We start from the raw sequence: 16,609 nt of genomic DNA, 5'->3' as shown, positions 1-16,609 counted from the left end.
AAGTAGGTACAGGTGAGAACTAGAAATAGGTGTTTTTTCTGGGCCACTTGTTGTTTTCCTTAAGTTGGTCTTGTCACCCTTGATCTTGTTAACCTATCTAGTAATAGTAATGTGGTGTGGTCTATATGCACTCTGCACTTAAAACTGTTTTAGAGGCATTTATTTTTGAACCATAGTGCTTTCGCTTTTTTAGGAAACAGCAAGTTGCCTGGATTTTTCCATATGCAGATTGCTTAAACTACTAAATCTTTGTCGTGGCAAACATGACAAGTCTTTGTTACCGCAGGAGACCTCAGTGAAGCCTGGTAGTTCTAGCTGGGAAATCTAACCAGTGTAGGTGGAAGGAAGTTCTTAAATGGGAATAGTGGACTATTTTAGTTAGCTGAAACAGAATAACGTGAATCAAAATGTTTGTCTCTTCCAAACTGTAGAATGCTTGTGTGGATGATATCTTGCTCCAAATAAGAGAACAGCTTGCTCAGTCAAAAGTGCTAGAAACTGCCTTGGCAAAGCCTCTATTTGATTCACTGCTCCGTGTTGCGTTGGGCTCTTTTTCTGCTGATCTGGATCGTTCTGAAGAAAAAATAGAAAAGGTATGAAACACCGATTAAATACATAGTCTAATTCTAAATACTGCAAGGTTTGCCAGATCTTGTTTATGTTGTTTAGGTCTGTGTTTTTAAATGATAGAATGTTTAAGTGTTTGGTTGTTGTGGTTGTTGAAAATGAAATCTCTGATTCTAATGTGTTTAAGTTGAATGATGGTTATTCGTATGCTCCTTACATTAGCTGCTCTGAAATGAGTCATGTCCCCCAAAAAGGAGCAAGCTATATTATACTTTATAGAAACACATAAAGTTCTCCTCACTCTTCCATTCTGTAGCAGGGAATGGAAAAACTCTCAGAGGAGAGCATCAGAAGGTGGATGTTCACTCCTGTCAGGGGCTGCAGACATACCTTCACTGAAGAGTGGATGTCAAAATCTTAACTTATGGTGATTTTTGCAGCAACATTTTTTCTTAATGCATTGACTGCCCATTTCTCAAAACTTTGGGTAGCTAGCAATAAAAAATTATTTTTGCAGAATCCATTTTCTATGTAAGAATGAAGTATCCTTAGAAAGAATCTCAGGTTTCTTGAAAGTATGTCATCTGTTTTTTTCTTTTCCCGATCGGCATGAAGAAAGGTTCTGGAAGGTTCTAAGCTACTTTCTTTTCTGAACTAAGATGGTAAATTTGTTTGGTGTGTTAAACAGACACATTACACTGAAAAGGAGCCTTTGTCACAACCTGGAGATATTTCTGAAGAAGCTGAAGAATCACAGTGCTGTAGCCTTAAACTTTTTGCTGAAGAGGAAGGGTATGAAGCAGATAGTGAAAGTAACCCTGATGACAGTGAAACCAAGGATGAAGGTAAATTTGAACTTTGTGAATATGCAAAGCAGTCTTTACAACATAGCCAGGCTTGCTAGTCTTTTTAAGATGTACAAAAATAGGGTGTGCATCGGAGGCCTTTTACAGATACAGATAGCTAAGGTGTTCTAGTTCTGGTAGGATCCAGTTACGTTTGGAGAGATATGTCTTTACACTGAGTGTTAAAACAACTGTTTCTGTCCTGGTCTATGTGTTTCTTGCTCTGAAGTCATGTTGGGTTGTCTTTGCTGAAGTGTATTTGTGATCTAGAAGCAGTTTTCTCCAGAGATGCTTATCAGGAGGCAGTTTATAAATCAAGGTTCAAAATTTTATGTAGTTTCATAGTTGCTAAAAAGTGCATAGTCTAGTCTTACCTGTTTTCATTCAACAATCGATATGCACGTTTTACTTTTTTGTGTAACTTTGAACACATTTTTTTGTGCTGAACACCTAGATACTTATATTTTGGTATGAGGTCAGCATGAACTGTAATGGCAGCTAATAGAACTGCATTTCACTATTACTGTTTACCTGTATGACTAGGCTTTATCAGTAGTGACCTAGAGAAGTGTATACAGCATTTTAGAAGCATTTCTAAATTAAAAATTCAAACTGAAATATTTCTGTGAAACACTTTGAGGTAGCATATGTCTGTACCAAATCATACCAGTTTTGTGACATGTTTTAAAGTCTCACCAAGTTGTAAGAGGGGGGCTTAAATGTTTGGTTCTTGATTGTTGTAGAGATATTCTGCCATGCATACTTCCTGAGTTACATCACTAAACAACTGTCTCCCCCAATCTTTTAACATAAAAAAGGATCATTTAAATTAATGTCCTTTCTTGGCAAGCTCATAGTTCTTTATAGAAGCTCAGGTTCTCATGTGCTGAGGTTCTTATGCACAGAGTTTTACTGTCATATTTTGAGGCGTATTTCATCATTGCTGTGTGCATGTGTAGTTCCCAGGAAATGAAGGCATGTAGTTCAAGAACATGTAATGGGAGAAACTGCATCTTTGCCTTATGTATTGGCAGGAAAATATGAAAATGTGAAGCAGAATAGAAGGCTCTACTAACTTCTGAAAAACTGCTGATATGCTAGTGACCAATTTTTGTTTTGTACCTTTGAGAAGATTAGAGAAAGTATGTCCTTGGATGTGCTACTTAAGTCTTGCAAAATGTATTTATCTGAGTAATTTTCAGTAAGACTGTCTTCTTTCAGGAGCAGATGTGAAGGCAGAACCAGGGTGTACTGATCCTTCAGGTTATTTTAATGACCTAACTGAACACATCAATCAAGGAGAATTAATATATCCTGAAATCTGCATGTTAGAATTAAACTTGCTCTCAGCTGGTAATGCAAGTTTAGATGTGCTTGCTCATGTATTCCAAAGCTGCCTGGAAATTGTCAGCCAGAAGGAGAGGAATGCCACTGTACTTATAGAACAGGTAAAAATGTTATTAAACAAATGCAACACTTCAGAAATGTAATATTTTCCTTTATTCAGTTCTATAGTAATGGTATAGCTAATAAGGTGAACTCAGAAATATTATTACATGTTGTTATGGCATTTGGTAAGACCTGAAACAATGTAAAGGACTGATATTGCCAATAAAGCTGCATTGCATTAAAAATTACAAGAAACTATACTTAACTAATGTATTGAAAGACAGCTGACCTACAGAGCTTTTGAGTTTCACAGTTGTTTTTCATCAAAACTGTTCAATAATGAAAGCTCTGCGTGTGGTTTTAGAAACCATCAAGCTACTGAATACAGAAAACAAAAAAAGCAAATAAAGTATATATGTATATACATGTTTGATACATGTATATTTTGTACTGTACTTTTAGAAACTTTCAATGCTATGCCTGAAAAATATTTCACTCTTGCTCCTTGTAAGTTTATATAAATCAGTTAAGCACATGTTGATGTCTTTGTGGTAATTTTGAATTTCTGAGGGCTAGCTTGTTGTTTTGCTTTTAAATAACTAAGCTTTAGTAAACTTATTTTGCATAAAAAATATACGTAATCTAAGCTTAGTGTTATATAATAATTTGATGAAGTGAAGTTAGTGCTTACAGGTTAATCTGAAAGCAGGAGAAGAGGCTAAAGTGGGAAGAAAATGTTCTATTTTGGTACTTCAAGTCATTGTGTGAATTACTAGCTTTAAATCACTAGTACATATTTCTCTGAACTTCAGCATGTGAAACAACTTAATACACTAATATTTTTTACTTTCAGTGTGTTTTTAGAAAAGCAAGTATATATCTACTGAACTAACCAGTTTAGAAACTTTGAATATACTTAAGAGACTTTTGGGTAACATTATTTAAGATTGCATTTCTGAAGGATGTTGCTCTTAAGAAAATGACTGACTTTCTAATTACTCTTTAAAATAGCCTTGCACAAAAAGGTTGGGGAAAGGTTAAATTTGCTTTCAATATTGCATCTCTATATACCAACATGTTGTGTTTTGTCACAACCCGTCAAATTTTTTAATTCTGTTCTGGGTGAGAACACAAGGGAGTAGTTCTCAGTTGCTGAATGGATAGTGGTAAAGGATTCTTTCTCGAATCATCTGGATTTCAGTGTCTTTCTGATATGATGCAATTGAACTGTAATCATGAAAGCATGCTCATTAGCAAATAAAAAAACAATGTGAATCAACTAGAATTATTTTTTACTTAAATCAACAGTGCATAAGAACTGTTTGAAAAAAAAATACTTGTTACTACTTTGAGCTGGTGCGTATTCTTGAGATGTGACATTTTCCCCTGTATTTTTTTGAACAGGGTGCTGTTAAACACATCTTGGGAGGATTTATGAACATACTGACACAAACAGAATCTAGTTTTCATGGTGAGTACAGAGTCTAGGTTACTTGAACACTTTTTATAACTTAATGTAAATAGCTCCAATTTTTTAGCTGTCAACCGAGTTGCAAAACATTGTGAATTCACATTCAAAAAAAAACATTACAAAGTGAATTCATTGGCACGTGTGAATGGATGCAGCTGTCTCTAACTTGTGACGGATATCTAATTTGTGTAAATACAGGGCTATTTCTGAGCTAGTAGAAACTGTTATTTATGCACGTTCTGCCAGATCTGAACAGAATAATTGAAACCACAAACCTAGGATGACAATGTTAACAAACACTACTTGGGAAAAATAGCACTTAGCTCACTGATTAAATCTGACTCCATCACAACATAAGCTTTTATTTCAAATTTCTTTATAACCCAACATTTAGTACTATCTTGATTGTGTTTATCTAGTCAGAAAATACTCTAGCTAATCCAAGAAAGTGGAAGCAAAGTAAAAGCTTGTCCTAAGGTAGCTCACTGAATGAGGTTGTTCCACAGCAGGAAATTCTGTAAACCATCCCAGGACTTAATCCCTGGCTCTGTGGGGAGAACCTTTGCAATCTAGACGATAGGTTTCCTAGATTTTCAGACTGTTTTGCAAACCTGGACGCCCAACTTGCCGTAGTGATCTAAATTTGTTCAATGGATCTTTAAATGCTAGTAGTGTCAGGAAGTAGGTAGGTCACTGTAGAATTCATCTTGTAATCATTGCTGCTTCCTGAGTTCGAAATCTTTTCACAAAACACTGAATTCCAAGTTAATTTTTTATCATAGTTGTATCAAATATAAATTTATAAAGTTTTTCAAAATTACTCTTCAAGAATATTTTCTCTTTATTTTTAGCATGTCAGGTGGTGCTGGTAGACCTGCTAGTTTCTTTGATGAGCTCACAAATAAGTTCAGAAGAGCTCACTCTTCTCCTAAGGATATTTTTGGAGAAGACGCCTTGTACGGTATGTATTCAGTAGCACATTACAAAATTGAGAAGGAAAAAAGGATCCTTTTGTGCCTAAGTATTTTGGGAAATAAGGACTTTTTAAGAGTGATGGTCGTTGTTGAAATAAGTTATTTTCAAAATATGATAGGGAAATTGGAGAGAAATGAGAGGATTTTGAAGCCTGTTGTTGAATATACTAGAAACTCCTTTCTTTAGCACAAGAAAACAGGACTTGTCTTAAGCAGATGGACATCATGGTTATAGATGACAGATTATTGTAATACTGCAAAATGTGAAGTCTTTCCCTTAGTTATAAAGCATTTCTATTTCAGGAATGGGTGCTGCTTTAACAGCAGGAATTACTTTCAATACTGACTTAAGTTGGTTTGTCTAACACTGGAATCTACTCCTTGTGTGGGCTAAAATAACTAACAGTTGGTTTGTGTGGGAGTCTGTACAGAAAAACACACGGAAGGAAATTAAGCATTATTGTGGAACATAAAATATCACCAACCTGGGAAATAAGTCAATCTTTCAACGGTAGCTTGCAATAATTAGCTATGTACCTAGGGAAACATTGACCTAAGGGCTCAGGTAGTTTTGCTGCTTGATTATGCAATAACAAAGGGATGGCCTGTGTGTGCACTCACACTCCCTCAAACAGGGAGTAAAAGGTGTGGTCTTTTTTTGAGGTGTAAATTAATCTTCTATTCTAGCATGTCAGAAATGTGAGGTAAGACCGCACAATGGCCACCTACAGTGGTTCAGCTAATTCCTAGGCATTGTAACTTGAAGATTGATCTGCTGTAACTAAATCCCCACAACTGTTGGGCCACAGTCTGATCTAGCTACTTACTGTTGTAACTGTGTCTCAGTTTGGATATCTAAGTCCACCTATGTTGGGAAAACCATGAATCCAAATTTAAAGGAAGAGTGGGGTTCTGTGTAGTGAAGAGATGATGCTTGAGTACATGGTATTAAACAGTTTGATTCTTACTTACTTGTTTGGTTTATTTCTTCTAGGAGATACTGCTTAAGGGTGTATTGAAGATTATAGAAACTAATATTTATGTGAACCCGTTGCAATACCTTGCTTTCCCTTTACTGTATGGCACAAATTTGAGTAGCAGTTCTTCACAAAAATCTGCTGGCACTTTCAACAGCAAAACTGTTGGACTAGTAAAAAGAGCAAAATTTTCACAGAATAAGAAAGAGGCAGATGGTGAAAATTTGAGTCACCAGCTGCTTTCTTCTTGGCATGTAGCCCCAATTCACTTGCCTTTAGTTGGACAGAACTGTTGGCCACACATGTCTGAAGGCTTCAGTGTCTCATTGTGGTTTCATCTGGAGTGTGTTCATGAAACAGAAAATTCAACAGAAAAGGGGAAGAAAATCAAGAAAAGAAGCAGACTCTTCTCTGTAAGAGAGAACAGCTTTGATAGCACAGGTGAGGATATAGTACGTGTTTCTATGTAGGTAGCACCAAGGGATTCTGTTTTATTTTTTATTACTAATTGATGTCATATGCAAAGGGTTGCACTTTTTTCTTATGATGAATATTAAACAGAAGTGATAATAGCCTTTCTGATTGTTCTTTGTGTACTGCAAGATATACTTAAGAACTAAGCTAGAGATTTTTACTTAACTAAGCTAGAAGTGTTTTATCTTTGTTAGATTTATGTCTACTTCCTTCAAAATGTGGTGTTTTTATTGAATTTTTAAATTCAGTAAAATGTCTTTATTCTGCTTTGTGTTATGTTGAAGGAAATATTCAATGCTGCAGCTGAAAGATCACGGGAGAAGACTGTCATATTTAATTGGTCTCATGTTGATGAAGCAAATGGCTTTTGTGTTGTGGCTTTTGTGTTCTTTCTCTTTAATAGAGAGCTACTAAATCTTTTTGATTTAGGATTTAAATACTGGAACTGTTACTTAAAAGGTGTTTCAAATCCATCAAGAGCCTGAGGCTGACTCAGTGTAAATCCTCTAAATTTCCCTGTGTGCTGTTATAAATACCAGTAGCTGTAAAAACACTTCTCTATAATTTTTTTTAAGACTTGCTAGCTCCCAAACTGTTTTGAGCTGGATCTCTTGGATTATAGTTTATAAGAGGAAAAATTCCTTGAGGTATTTAAAATGCTTCCCAGTCACAACACTTGGGATGCTGTCTACTGTGCTTTTATTCAATGCAGTTGAAAAAAACTGTTGGGGGGCTGAATCTTGGAACTTACTAGAACTGCTTTTGTTAAAAGGCCTCTACTTTGGCTTCACAAAGCCAAACAAAAATACCAGATGCAAAATCATGTTTAAAGGGTAGTATGATTTGTAAAGAACCAAGTCTAAAGACTTGGTGCACTGAGACTGCTAGGTCAACACAGGAAATGGCATGTTAAAACTATTATTGAATTAGAATGTATACATGTTTAGTGGGTTTATCTGATTCCAAACAAAAACATACCAAGTGCTTAATGTTAACCTCTGTTTCAATACACAAAAGACCTAAGTCTCTGAAGAAAAATGCACATTTTAGCTTGCTAAAAAATGAATTGTGTTGTAATTGTTTATAAACATGCTTATATTTCTAGAAGAAACCAAGTCTATAGGAATGGAATACCTAAGCATGGGAGACAAACTTGTTGAAGATGGCTGCATTCATATAATTTCATTGGGTTCCAAAGCATTGATGATACAAATCTGGGCAGACTTGAACACTGGAGCTTTCATATTTCGGTATGGTGTATTAGTCCAAAAGTCGCCTTGTAAACATGTTGTCCTATCTAACTTCTAGTAGCAGCTTACAGAGAATGCTGCTGTAGAATAGAAAACTAATTTTTACAGTAGAGCAATTGTACATGCTGGAAACATCAAGTGAAGTATATTGTATACAAATCTACAGGACTATTACATCTCAGGTCTTGCATGTTTCATATAGATAGATACAGATACTTGCCCTAAGTTAGTTGCAAGATTAGCCATAAAGAGTGTAATGCAAGGTGACCAGGTATTAATAAAGTGACACAGTAAATGCATGAATATAGGCAAAAGCTTTTGTAGCTGTAGATTTTCATACCTCAGGTGTGAAAATTCTTAATAGCTATGATAATCCTCATCTTAATCTTCTGAACACATCTTAGCATTATTTCACTTCCTAGATCCTTAAAACATAACTAAAGCCTGAATTTTAGCGCACTTTATTTCATAGGGTTCAAAGAATTTGCATTTTTTAGTGAACTGAACTTCTTTGTAAAATACAGATATTATCCTAATCTAAAATGCAAGTAGATTCATGCAAGCAAGTTAAATAACTAAGGTGAAACAATATATTTGCATAGATTATGCTGAGCATTCTAAATAAATAATTCTGTGATCTAAAAAGTTATATGTGAAAGATGAGAAATGAAACCACAAAGTGACTGATAAAATGCATATTTGGGGCTGAAAATGCAAACTTGAAAACACTTGTTTTCCATTTTCTGTTCTCATAGTATGTGCATGGATCCAAATGATGAGATGAAAGCAGGTCTTCTGGCACAGGCTGAATCTCCAGAGAATGTTTTCCTTGTGGGCAGGTGGCAACATTTGGCAATAACATATTTACAGCTGCCAGAAGGCAAGAAAAATATCCATGGAAAGCTGTTGTTGTGGGTTTCTGGTCAGAGGTAAAATGTACACTAGTTACATCTACGTCTTTTTCTTAAAAACATATCAATTATTTGATAAGAAAGCATCTGTGCTACTTCAGTGCAGGCTGAAGTTATGGTTGAGAAGTAGTGGGTTTTTTTTGTGTGGGGGGGGGGAGGGGGAAAATGGGAGTGTAGGACAGGGTTGTCTTTCACTTCCAGGAATTCACTATTCCAGGAATAGATTTTTAAAAAGCATTTTTTTTCTAGGAGTAGTAGAAATTCTTGAAAAACTGCTATTTTGAAAGTTGGCTATAACCGTTCAGGTGTGTGTGTATAGCTTGTGTACGGTTGCTTCTTCACTGAGGTAAGAGGGGAGGAGGAACTTTATGGCAAAACTAGCTGTTAACTCTCTTTTCTTCTGTCCTGTGCAGTATTTAAATATATATGCCATTATATAACTGAGTTTCAAGGTGCCTAGAAGTTGAAGATGACTTCAGTAATTTAATGTCAATAACTACATGGCTTCTCATCTACTAAATATTAAAATTTATTTTAAGTCTAAGCTGACTACTTGAGGTAGCAATTTTGATCGCTTACACTTTATTTTTAGGAAATGTGAGATCAACTTAGATTATGCACTACCAAGGAAATCAAGCTTGTCATCCGACAGTAATAAAACATTTTGTATGATTGGCCACTGTACATCATCTCAGGAAGAATTGCTTCGATTGTCAGGCAGATGGGATCTTGGAAATCTGCTTCTCTTTAATGGTACTTTTGTATGCTTTGTTTTTCTTGCATAAGTCTTTATTTCCTCCTTCCTGATCAAAGACCTAACCTTGTTTCTTAACAATGCCACTTATTACAGTAAAAGCAACAATACATTATTTACAACTGCAATGTATTAGGGAGGAAGTAAGCAAACATTTCAGTATTGAGTACTTCCTAATGTGTCCTTCTGCTTCTCCCACTATTGTCTGTCTGTCTTTTTTTGATCTGTAGCTGGCAATTCCAGTTACTTCAGTGATCTTAAAAATTTCTTTAAATAATACACTGGGGGGGGGAGGGAGAGAGGGGGAAGAGATGGGAATATTTGCTCTGCTTTTTCTTAAAGCACTCAGTCTCTGCCAACTGGAAAACAGATTTCATATACCTGCTTCTAAATTACTAATTTCAAATTACTTGAAGCATATTTAAGAAAAATAAATCCAAACCACTAAATGCCTTATGTTAAACATGCTTATTTCTGAAACTGCTGAAGTTACTCTAGGGTTTTCTTGGAAATATAATTCTCTTCCCCTTCAGAAGGTTTTGTTCGGGACTTCTGTGTGTTTGGTTAGCCCCAAAGACTTGAATTCTGCTGATTATAATTCTGGCATTTCTTCATGTGTAGTGGTCTAGCGAGAACTACAGTACACTTGAAATCAGTCTGCTGGGGTGCGTGGTGTGTCTTATGTGCTGTCTGTGTAGAGACGGCATATTTGGGCAGGCAGTGAGATGCTTGTTCTAAATGTAAGCTCCACCTGGTGAATCTCTATGGTCTGAGTTGGCTACAGCCAGTATAATTGGTGTATCCAGAGAACAATGGATATACAGCAATCCAGCTGTCATGTACCCAAACATCATAGACTTCAGTCCTTCTGCAGTCTTAAGCAACTGATAAGAGATGCTTCATTTGAAGATGCGTTCTCACAAACAGGTGACTTGAGGGATACCCTTCCTTCACTTTCTAGACAATGTCATTTGACCTTTTTATTTTCTATACTTTTTTCTACCTGTTGGTTGTAATGAACTATTATTATTGGATCCTTGAGTCACTCTAATCAACTCTCCATGGTGTTGTAGCATGTTCTTACTATCTGCAATCGTGCTATTCTTTGAGAACTGAGTAGGCTTGGATAGATGACTCTTCAGTTAAAAAAAAGCAGTGTAATTGATTAATTCAGTGCCAAAGGCAACTGAGAACAAATCAGGAAAACTGTCTGTATTAAATTAAGACAACAGAACTGAATAATCAGGCCTATGATGTGGCAGAAGTCACTGGTTTACAGTAGTTAGTGCTGGACTTCACTGGTTGTTTCTGATCAGCAGGTCCTGCAAAGAGAGCCTTTCTTCTTAAGCCTACTAGTCAAGGTATAAACTTTGCTTTAATATATACTTAGAAGTTAATGTCCTTTTTGTGTTTTAGGTGCAAAGATTGGACCAGAGGAAGCATTTTACTTATACACGTGTGGACCAGACTTCACGTCTGTAATGCCTTGTAAATATGGCAAAACGTTGACTGAATGCTCTAAGTACATAAGTAAAGATATTCTACAATGTGAACAAATTAAGGAGCTCTTCATGGCAAAAAAGGAAGTGGATGTTGGACCTTTAATTGTAAGGTTCTACTTAAAAATGGTTCCTAATCTCCTAGAACTGATTAAAAACCTGGGAAACTTTCTGCTGCCTCCTAAAATGTTTTACTTCCTAAAAGCTGGCAGGAGCAGATTCAGTTCTCATTAACATTACTGCAGGGGTCTTCCCACTTATTTCAGTGGGAGTTGCACTGTATACCCTGTGTAGAGTTCATCTTGATATATATTTTGTTTGTCTGAGAAGCAGGCACCTCTAGAGGTGTTTTAAGTACCTGTCCTAGGATTAATGGGTAGCTGTTCAGCTCATTAGCATAGAGGTAGCGAAGAACAGCTTAGCTTAACTTTTTAGCATTAAAACAGGGAAGATAGGATGTATGGCTTTAACAGGAAGCAAAAAACTTCATCCCAATCCTTCTGTGGTGTTGAGAGCTGAAAGCCTGACTGAATGGTCATCTTCCAGCTAGCAGATCTTAGTTTTTTTTGTCTTCCCTGATGCATGCGGTTGTAAATATTAGTTATGTTAGAAAAAAAATAAAAATTTTATTTATATTACATTTGGAGAATTCTATTACATTTGGAAAATTGTCTTCATGCAGGTAACTCCTGTTGTATGAATTGTTCCCACTAGAGGGAATTTTCTGATATAGTTCTACAGCAACTCTGTAGCTTTAGGCAAAGGATCTTTCTGGATGTAGTCCATGTAAACATAAGTACCAATTGGTAAACTAACTGGTACTACACTGAGTAACCAGAGTAAAGCTATATGTTCAAGTGAAAAATTCATCCCTGTACTTTTGCATAGAACAAATGCCTTAAATGTAATTACTCTATTTTAGCCTCTATTTGAAATAAATAGACACAGTCAATTTTCATTTTCTGTGAAAATGAGTTGGTTACTTCTGATAGGAGCTTTGATTTTTTTGGTCTAGTCTCTTCATCAGTAAAAACAACTTCTGTAGCCTTATGTATAAATTATGTATAAATCTTCTATTGACACCCTTTTACTAATGGTAAAACTGATTGAAGAACTGACTTAAAACTAAATGTTTTGGAGATATTTTGAAAAATAGCAGTTACTTTCTATTTTGGACTTGGTCATTCTTCCACTTTTAGGCAAATTTGTTTCCCTTTCTAATATTTTGGTATGTTTATTTTCATTCAAATTTGTCACATTTTTTGCAAAATAGTTGTGGTTGTTTTTCAGGTGATAACAGAAAGCTGATCCTTGGTGTATGTTTTTTAGTTACAGCCAAGGAAGTTAAGAAAACACTATCACAAAGATTTCCTAAAATTTAGGAGTTCTGTTGCATTTTAGTACATGAGTGTTTGTACAAAACTTAGTGCATACTAATGGTAAAGCAGAAATGAATTGCTTAAGTTGCTGCTACTTGCTGTTAGGTGTCTGTATGTTCTTTTAATTAAATCGGTTCAAATATCTTACATTTTTGGCTAATAAACCTCTATTATTTCAGGAAAGTCTTGCTGTTGTTTATACCACGTGCTGTCCTGGTCAGTATACCATATATGAACCTGTTATTAGACTGAAAGGTCAAGTGAAGACTGTTCCTTCTCAGAGACCCTTCAGTTTAAAAGAAGTTCAGAGCAATGTATTGGATTCTCATCACCTGAAAACACTTCAGCCTGTCGAATATAAAACTCTCCAGGGTATACTACATGAAATTGGAGGAACTGGTGCATTTGTTTTCCTCTTTGCTAGGGTAAGGGAGCTGGAGGAGGGGGAATGCATGCATATGTTTTCCTGTATAAAGTTTTCCTTTGATCTTGGGTAGCAAGTAACATATTTCAGCCACCTAATTCATGTTAATTACAAGTCTGCATGTGATAATTTTTTCGTTTTAAAGGAAATTTGTGGAAGGAATCTGTTCTAAGAGTGCATCATAAGGTTGTCTTAAACAGGAAGCTTAATTGAATTATATAATGCTTTTTATAAAACAGCTGGTATGTACAAGATGTGTTCTGATTTACAGATGGGGCTTCTAAATGTCAAAATAACTTACTTTTAGGAGTATTGTAGAGCTGGCCATATTTTTTTGGTTTCTAATTTTAAAGTCTGAGTATTGATTAATATTTTTAAAGGTCCTTAAATGTATTGCATCTCTAACACATGAAACACGGGATATTCATAATGCAAGTGTGAAGATGTGTATAACTACATAGTGTGCAGACCTTTTATCTAATAAGTTGAGAGCTTTTTTTGAAAGGAAGTATTTTAGCTGTTAGCCATGTTCACGGCTTAACCTGTCCAAGAAATCTTAATTTCCAAAATACTAAGGCTATGAAGCTTAACTTAATTACTGCTTTACTAGGGCCTGTATGTGGAAAGCCAAATATCCATGCTAGGAGTCTCTGAAGTGTTAGTTCCCTCAGGATACTAATGCAGACCTAAAATGTGTTTTGTATGCCACTGTGGAAACAGTTTTCTCAAAAGTACATATGGAGATTAACCAGTGCATGTTAAACTAGAGACAGGTGTTGAGACTTCTAGTTATGGAGATACTGCCTGCTAAATTTTAACATAGTGAAATCTGAGGAGAAAATCCTCAAATTTGTGGTACTATGTAATACATGTTTGTGCCAAGTACATGCTGCAGATCCTGCTATAGACCCTTATTTGCATTAGTAAAGCAAACAATAGATGGGAAATGCTATTTCCAATCTAGAAATGATTGGAAATGCTAGCATACATTTGTATAACTAAGTGCAGCAGCATGAACTGCTATGCAGCAAGAACACCTGTAGGAATTGAAATTATGTTCATGTGAGATTTCCTTCTACATTTTCAGTTTTTAAAAAAATTCTTCTTGGGCTGCAAGAATTCTTAGAGGTGAACAGTGGAGGATGGTCTGTCTTCATCTATCAAATTGTCTTTTTATGGACTAAATAAAACTTGTATCTAGACACTTCCAATCACATGCTGGAGTAGTCTATGCCACCAGGAACCTTAAATTAAAAGTTTAAGCAAATTGAAAAATAAAAGGCAGAACTATGAGAGCATCCAGAGGAGGGCTATGATGATGGTGAAAGGTCTAGAGGGCAAGATTTATGAGGAGCAGCTGAGGTCCCTTGGTTTGTTCAGCCCAGAGCAGAGGAGGCTGAGGGGAGGCCTCATGGCAGGGCCTGCAGCTTCCTCACTGAATATGCATACATATTCAAAAATGGTTATGTATGTCATCTGACAGTCTTTAATCCAGAAGTTATGGTTTAAGACTACCACAAATCATTTCTAAGGCTTTTTTTTCTAAATGTTTCTCACATAAAGTGTTCTGTTAAACTTGCTTTTTCAGGTTGTAGAGATCAGCAGCTGTGAAGACACTCAAGCTTTAGCACTGCAACTTATACTGTCTTTAACAAAATACAATCAACAGAGAATACAGGAGATGAAAAATTGTAATGGTTATTCCATGATTCATCGAGTGTTGATCAAACCAAAATGCATTGTTGGATTTTGCATGCTGAAGGTAGAGCATTCTTTAAACCTGATGCTGTTAAAGCTAGCACAAATTTAAAACTTCTCCATGACTTTAGTTCTACATCAGAAACTGTCTTTGCGAAAGTAGAACAGTGATTTGGAGCCAGTTCAGTCCAGGATTGTTTTGTCTTGAACTAGAAACTACTGGTGGGTGAGCAGAGAAAAAGGAAATGTTGAAAGATCCTGATTTCAAAGGGGATTGGAAAAATGCTCTGAGGGCAAAGACTTGCAAGTAAACTTTAACTCCTAAGCAATTAACAGCAAGTTGGATTCTATTTTTGTTTTTAGATATAGTTGCCAGGTAGAGAAACTTCTGTGCAGTGAATGAACCTTGTTCTATTTGTACCATCATGCTGTAAGATGGATAAGTGGCAAGAAGTGTGCTAGTGCATCTTTAAATAAATGAACTGCTGGTTATCTGAAGCATCTTGGCAATAACTCTTTGAGAAGTTTGCTTTTAATGAGAAATCTAGTTGTACAGTGATCATGAGAACACCTAGTAGAAGTATTTTGATGTATATATGGGGAGAAGAACAGTCAGTCTCGGACTGGTATCTCTTGGAAGACAAAATTCTTTGAATAAAATACAGGCTGAGCTTACTGCAATTTAAGAGCTTAGGTGTGACTGTAATTTTCAAGTCATGAAGCTTCACTTGAAAAGTCCTGATCAAGGCGATCAAAAGTGTCTTTCAAAAATGTCTATTTTGTACTCAAAACACCTGACTTTTTTCAAAAATTGTGTACTCGTGTTATGACAATCTAAAACGCATCCAGTGAGGTTACTAAACTCAAATTATTTTGCAAGTTGGCCAGGTAGATTTGTGCCTTCCCTGCCACGAGGTTGATGTGTCTTTAAAGGTTTTTGATAAATCTGATAGGACAACTGTTCTGTTTTGTGGTTATTCTAAATTCCCTTCTCTGCTTCTTTAAGACTCTCCTTGAAGGATGCTGCAGTGGTGAGATTCTGTATATAAATGAGAATGGGCAATTCATGCTTGACACAGATTCTACAGCAGTTATCCAAGATGTTCAATTGTTAGAAAAGCTACTGCTTGACTGGAAGATATGGTCTAAAGCAAAGGTAACTACTTTCTTTTTGGAAAGATTGTCTGAAAGCCAAATTTAACAAGTGTTATGACCTCTGAAATGAATCTCTCCGGTTAGGAAACTTTAGTAGTTACTGACATCTAAAAATTAATGGTCCTTATTTTTCTTTAAATAGCTGGTAGTAGCTTCTAGCTCCCAGTATCAACCCAGTATCAATGTTGCAGGCTGCCTTAGTGTATTAAAATCTACAGATGTAGTGTATGTAAATTACTTGTTAGTTGAATGGATTGTTTTTCATCCATTCCAACAAGTTTCCAAGAGAAATTTGGTATGACTGAGGAAAACCTTCTGCTTCCCCCTGGAATTAAAAAAACAAACGAACTTGAAAATAACCATCTGATGTTACCTAAAACACATTTTGTGTATCCTTTATTTTAAGATGTATCTTCTTTTGTAGCTTTAATCACTAGAATGTGATTAATTGCAAACTCTTAATTTGTAATGAGCATAACTTTTCTGATGGTTTCTGCTTCTGACCTGACTGTTTGCAATCATTTAATCTTTTTCACAGCTGCAAAACTAAGTTAATTTGACAATGTTCCTTATCTGTTAATTGTTTTTATTCTCAGGATAGATTCAGCAATAGATTTTAAGCTATGTTCCTGTTCTTTGTTTTTCAGCAAGGTGTTTGGGAAACTCTGTTAGCAGCTCTAGAAATCCTTATCAGAGCTAACCACCACCACCAGATGTTTAACATTAAACAGCTGTTGAAAGCTCAAGTGGTACATCACTTCCTGTTAACTTGCCAGGTTCTGCAGGTAATTCTAGTTTGAAATCCTATTTTGTGCTTGGCAAGTACTCAGTTTTACGTACTG

General features: G+C 35.8%; 1 protein-coding gene across 3 annotated transcripts in view; it reads left to right on the top strand.

Annotated features, from left to right (window-relative positions):
- LYST (lysosomal trafficking regulator) overlaps nucleotides 1-16,609 on the top strand; it is an 85,056-nt gene that overhangs the window by 29,081 nt on the left and 39,366 nt on the right. For all 3 annotated transcript variants that reach the window (XM_083830070.1, XM_083830068.1, XM_083830069.1), the window contains exons 7-20: nucleotides 432-593; nucleotides 1,256-1,412; nucleotides 2,634-2,860; nucleotides 4,206-4,272; nucleotides 5,124-5,233; nucleotides 6,241-6,664; nucleotides 7,803-7,947; nucleotides 8,703-8,876; nucleotides 9,451-9,611; nucleotides 11,029-11,219; nucleotides 12,670-12,915; nucleotides 14,503-14,676; nucleotides 15,619-15,768; nucleotides 16,415-16,552. In XM_083830070.1, the coding sequence (XP_083686196.1) occupies nucleotides 432-593; nucleotides 1,256-1,412; nucleotides 2,634-2,860; nucleotides 4,206-4,272; nucleotides 5,124-5,233; nucleotides 6,241-6,664; nucleotides 7,803-7,947; nucleotides 8,703-8,876; nucleotides 9,451-9,611; nucleotides 11,029-11,219; nucleotides 12,670-12,915; nucleotides 14,503-14,676; nucleotides 15,619-15,768; nucleotides 16,415-16,552 (2,526 nt within the window). The remainder of the gene's footprint in view (nucleotides 1-431; nucleotides 594-1,255; nucleotides 1,413-2,633; nucleotides 2,861-4,205; nucleotides 4,273-5,123; nucleotides 5,234-6,240; nucleotides 6,665-7,802; nucleotides 7,948-8,702; nucleotides 8,877-9,450; nucleotides 9,612-11,028; nucleotides 11,220-12,669; nucleotides 12,916-14,502; nucleotides 14,677-15,618; nucleotides 15,769-16,414; nucleotides 16,553-16,609) is intronic.

The sequence above is a fragment of the Anser anser genome (genome assembly GCF_964211835.1).
Source record: "Anser anser genome assembly, chromosome: 3".
Taxonomy (NCBI): domain Eukaryota; kingdom Metazoa; phylum Chordata; class Aves; order Anseriformes; family Anatidae; genus Anser; species Anser anser.
This window is presented reverse-complemented; position numbering and strand designations above follow the sequence as displayed.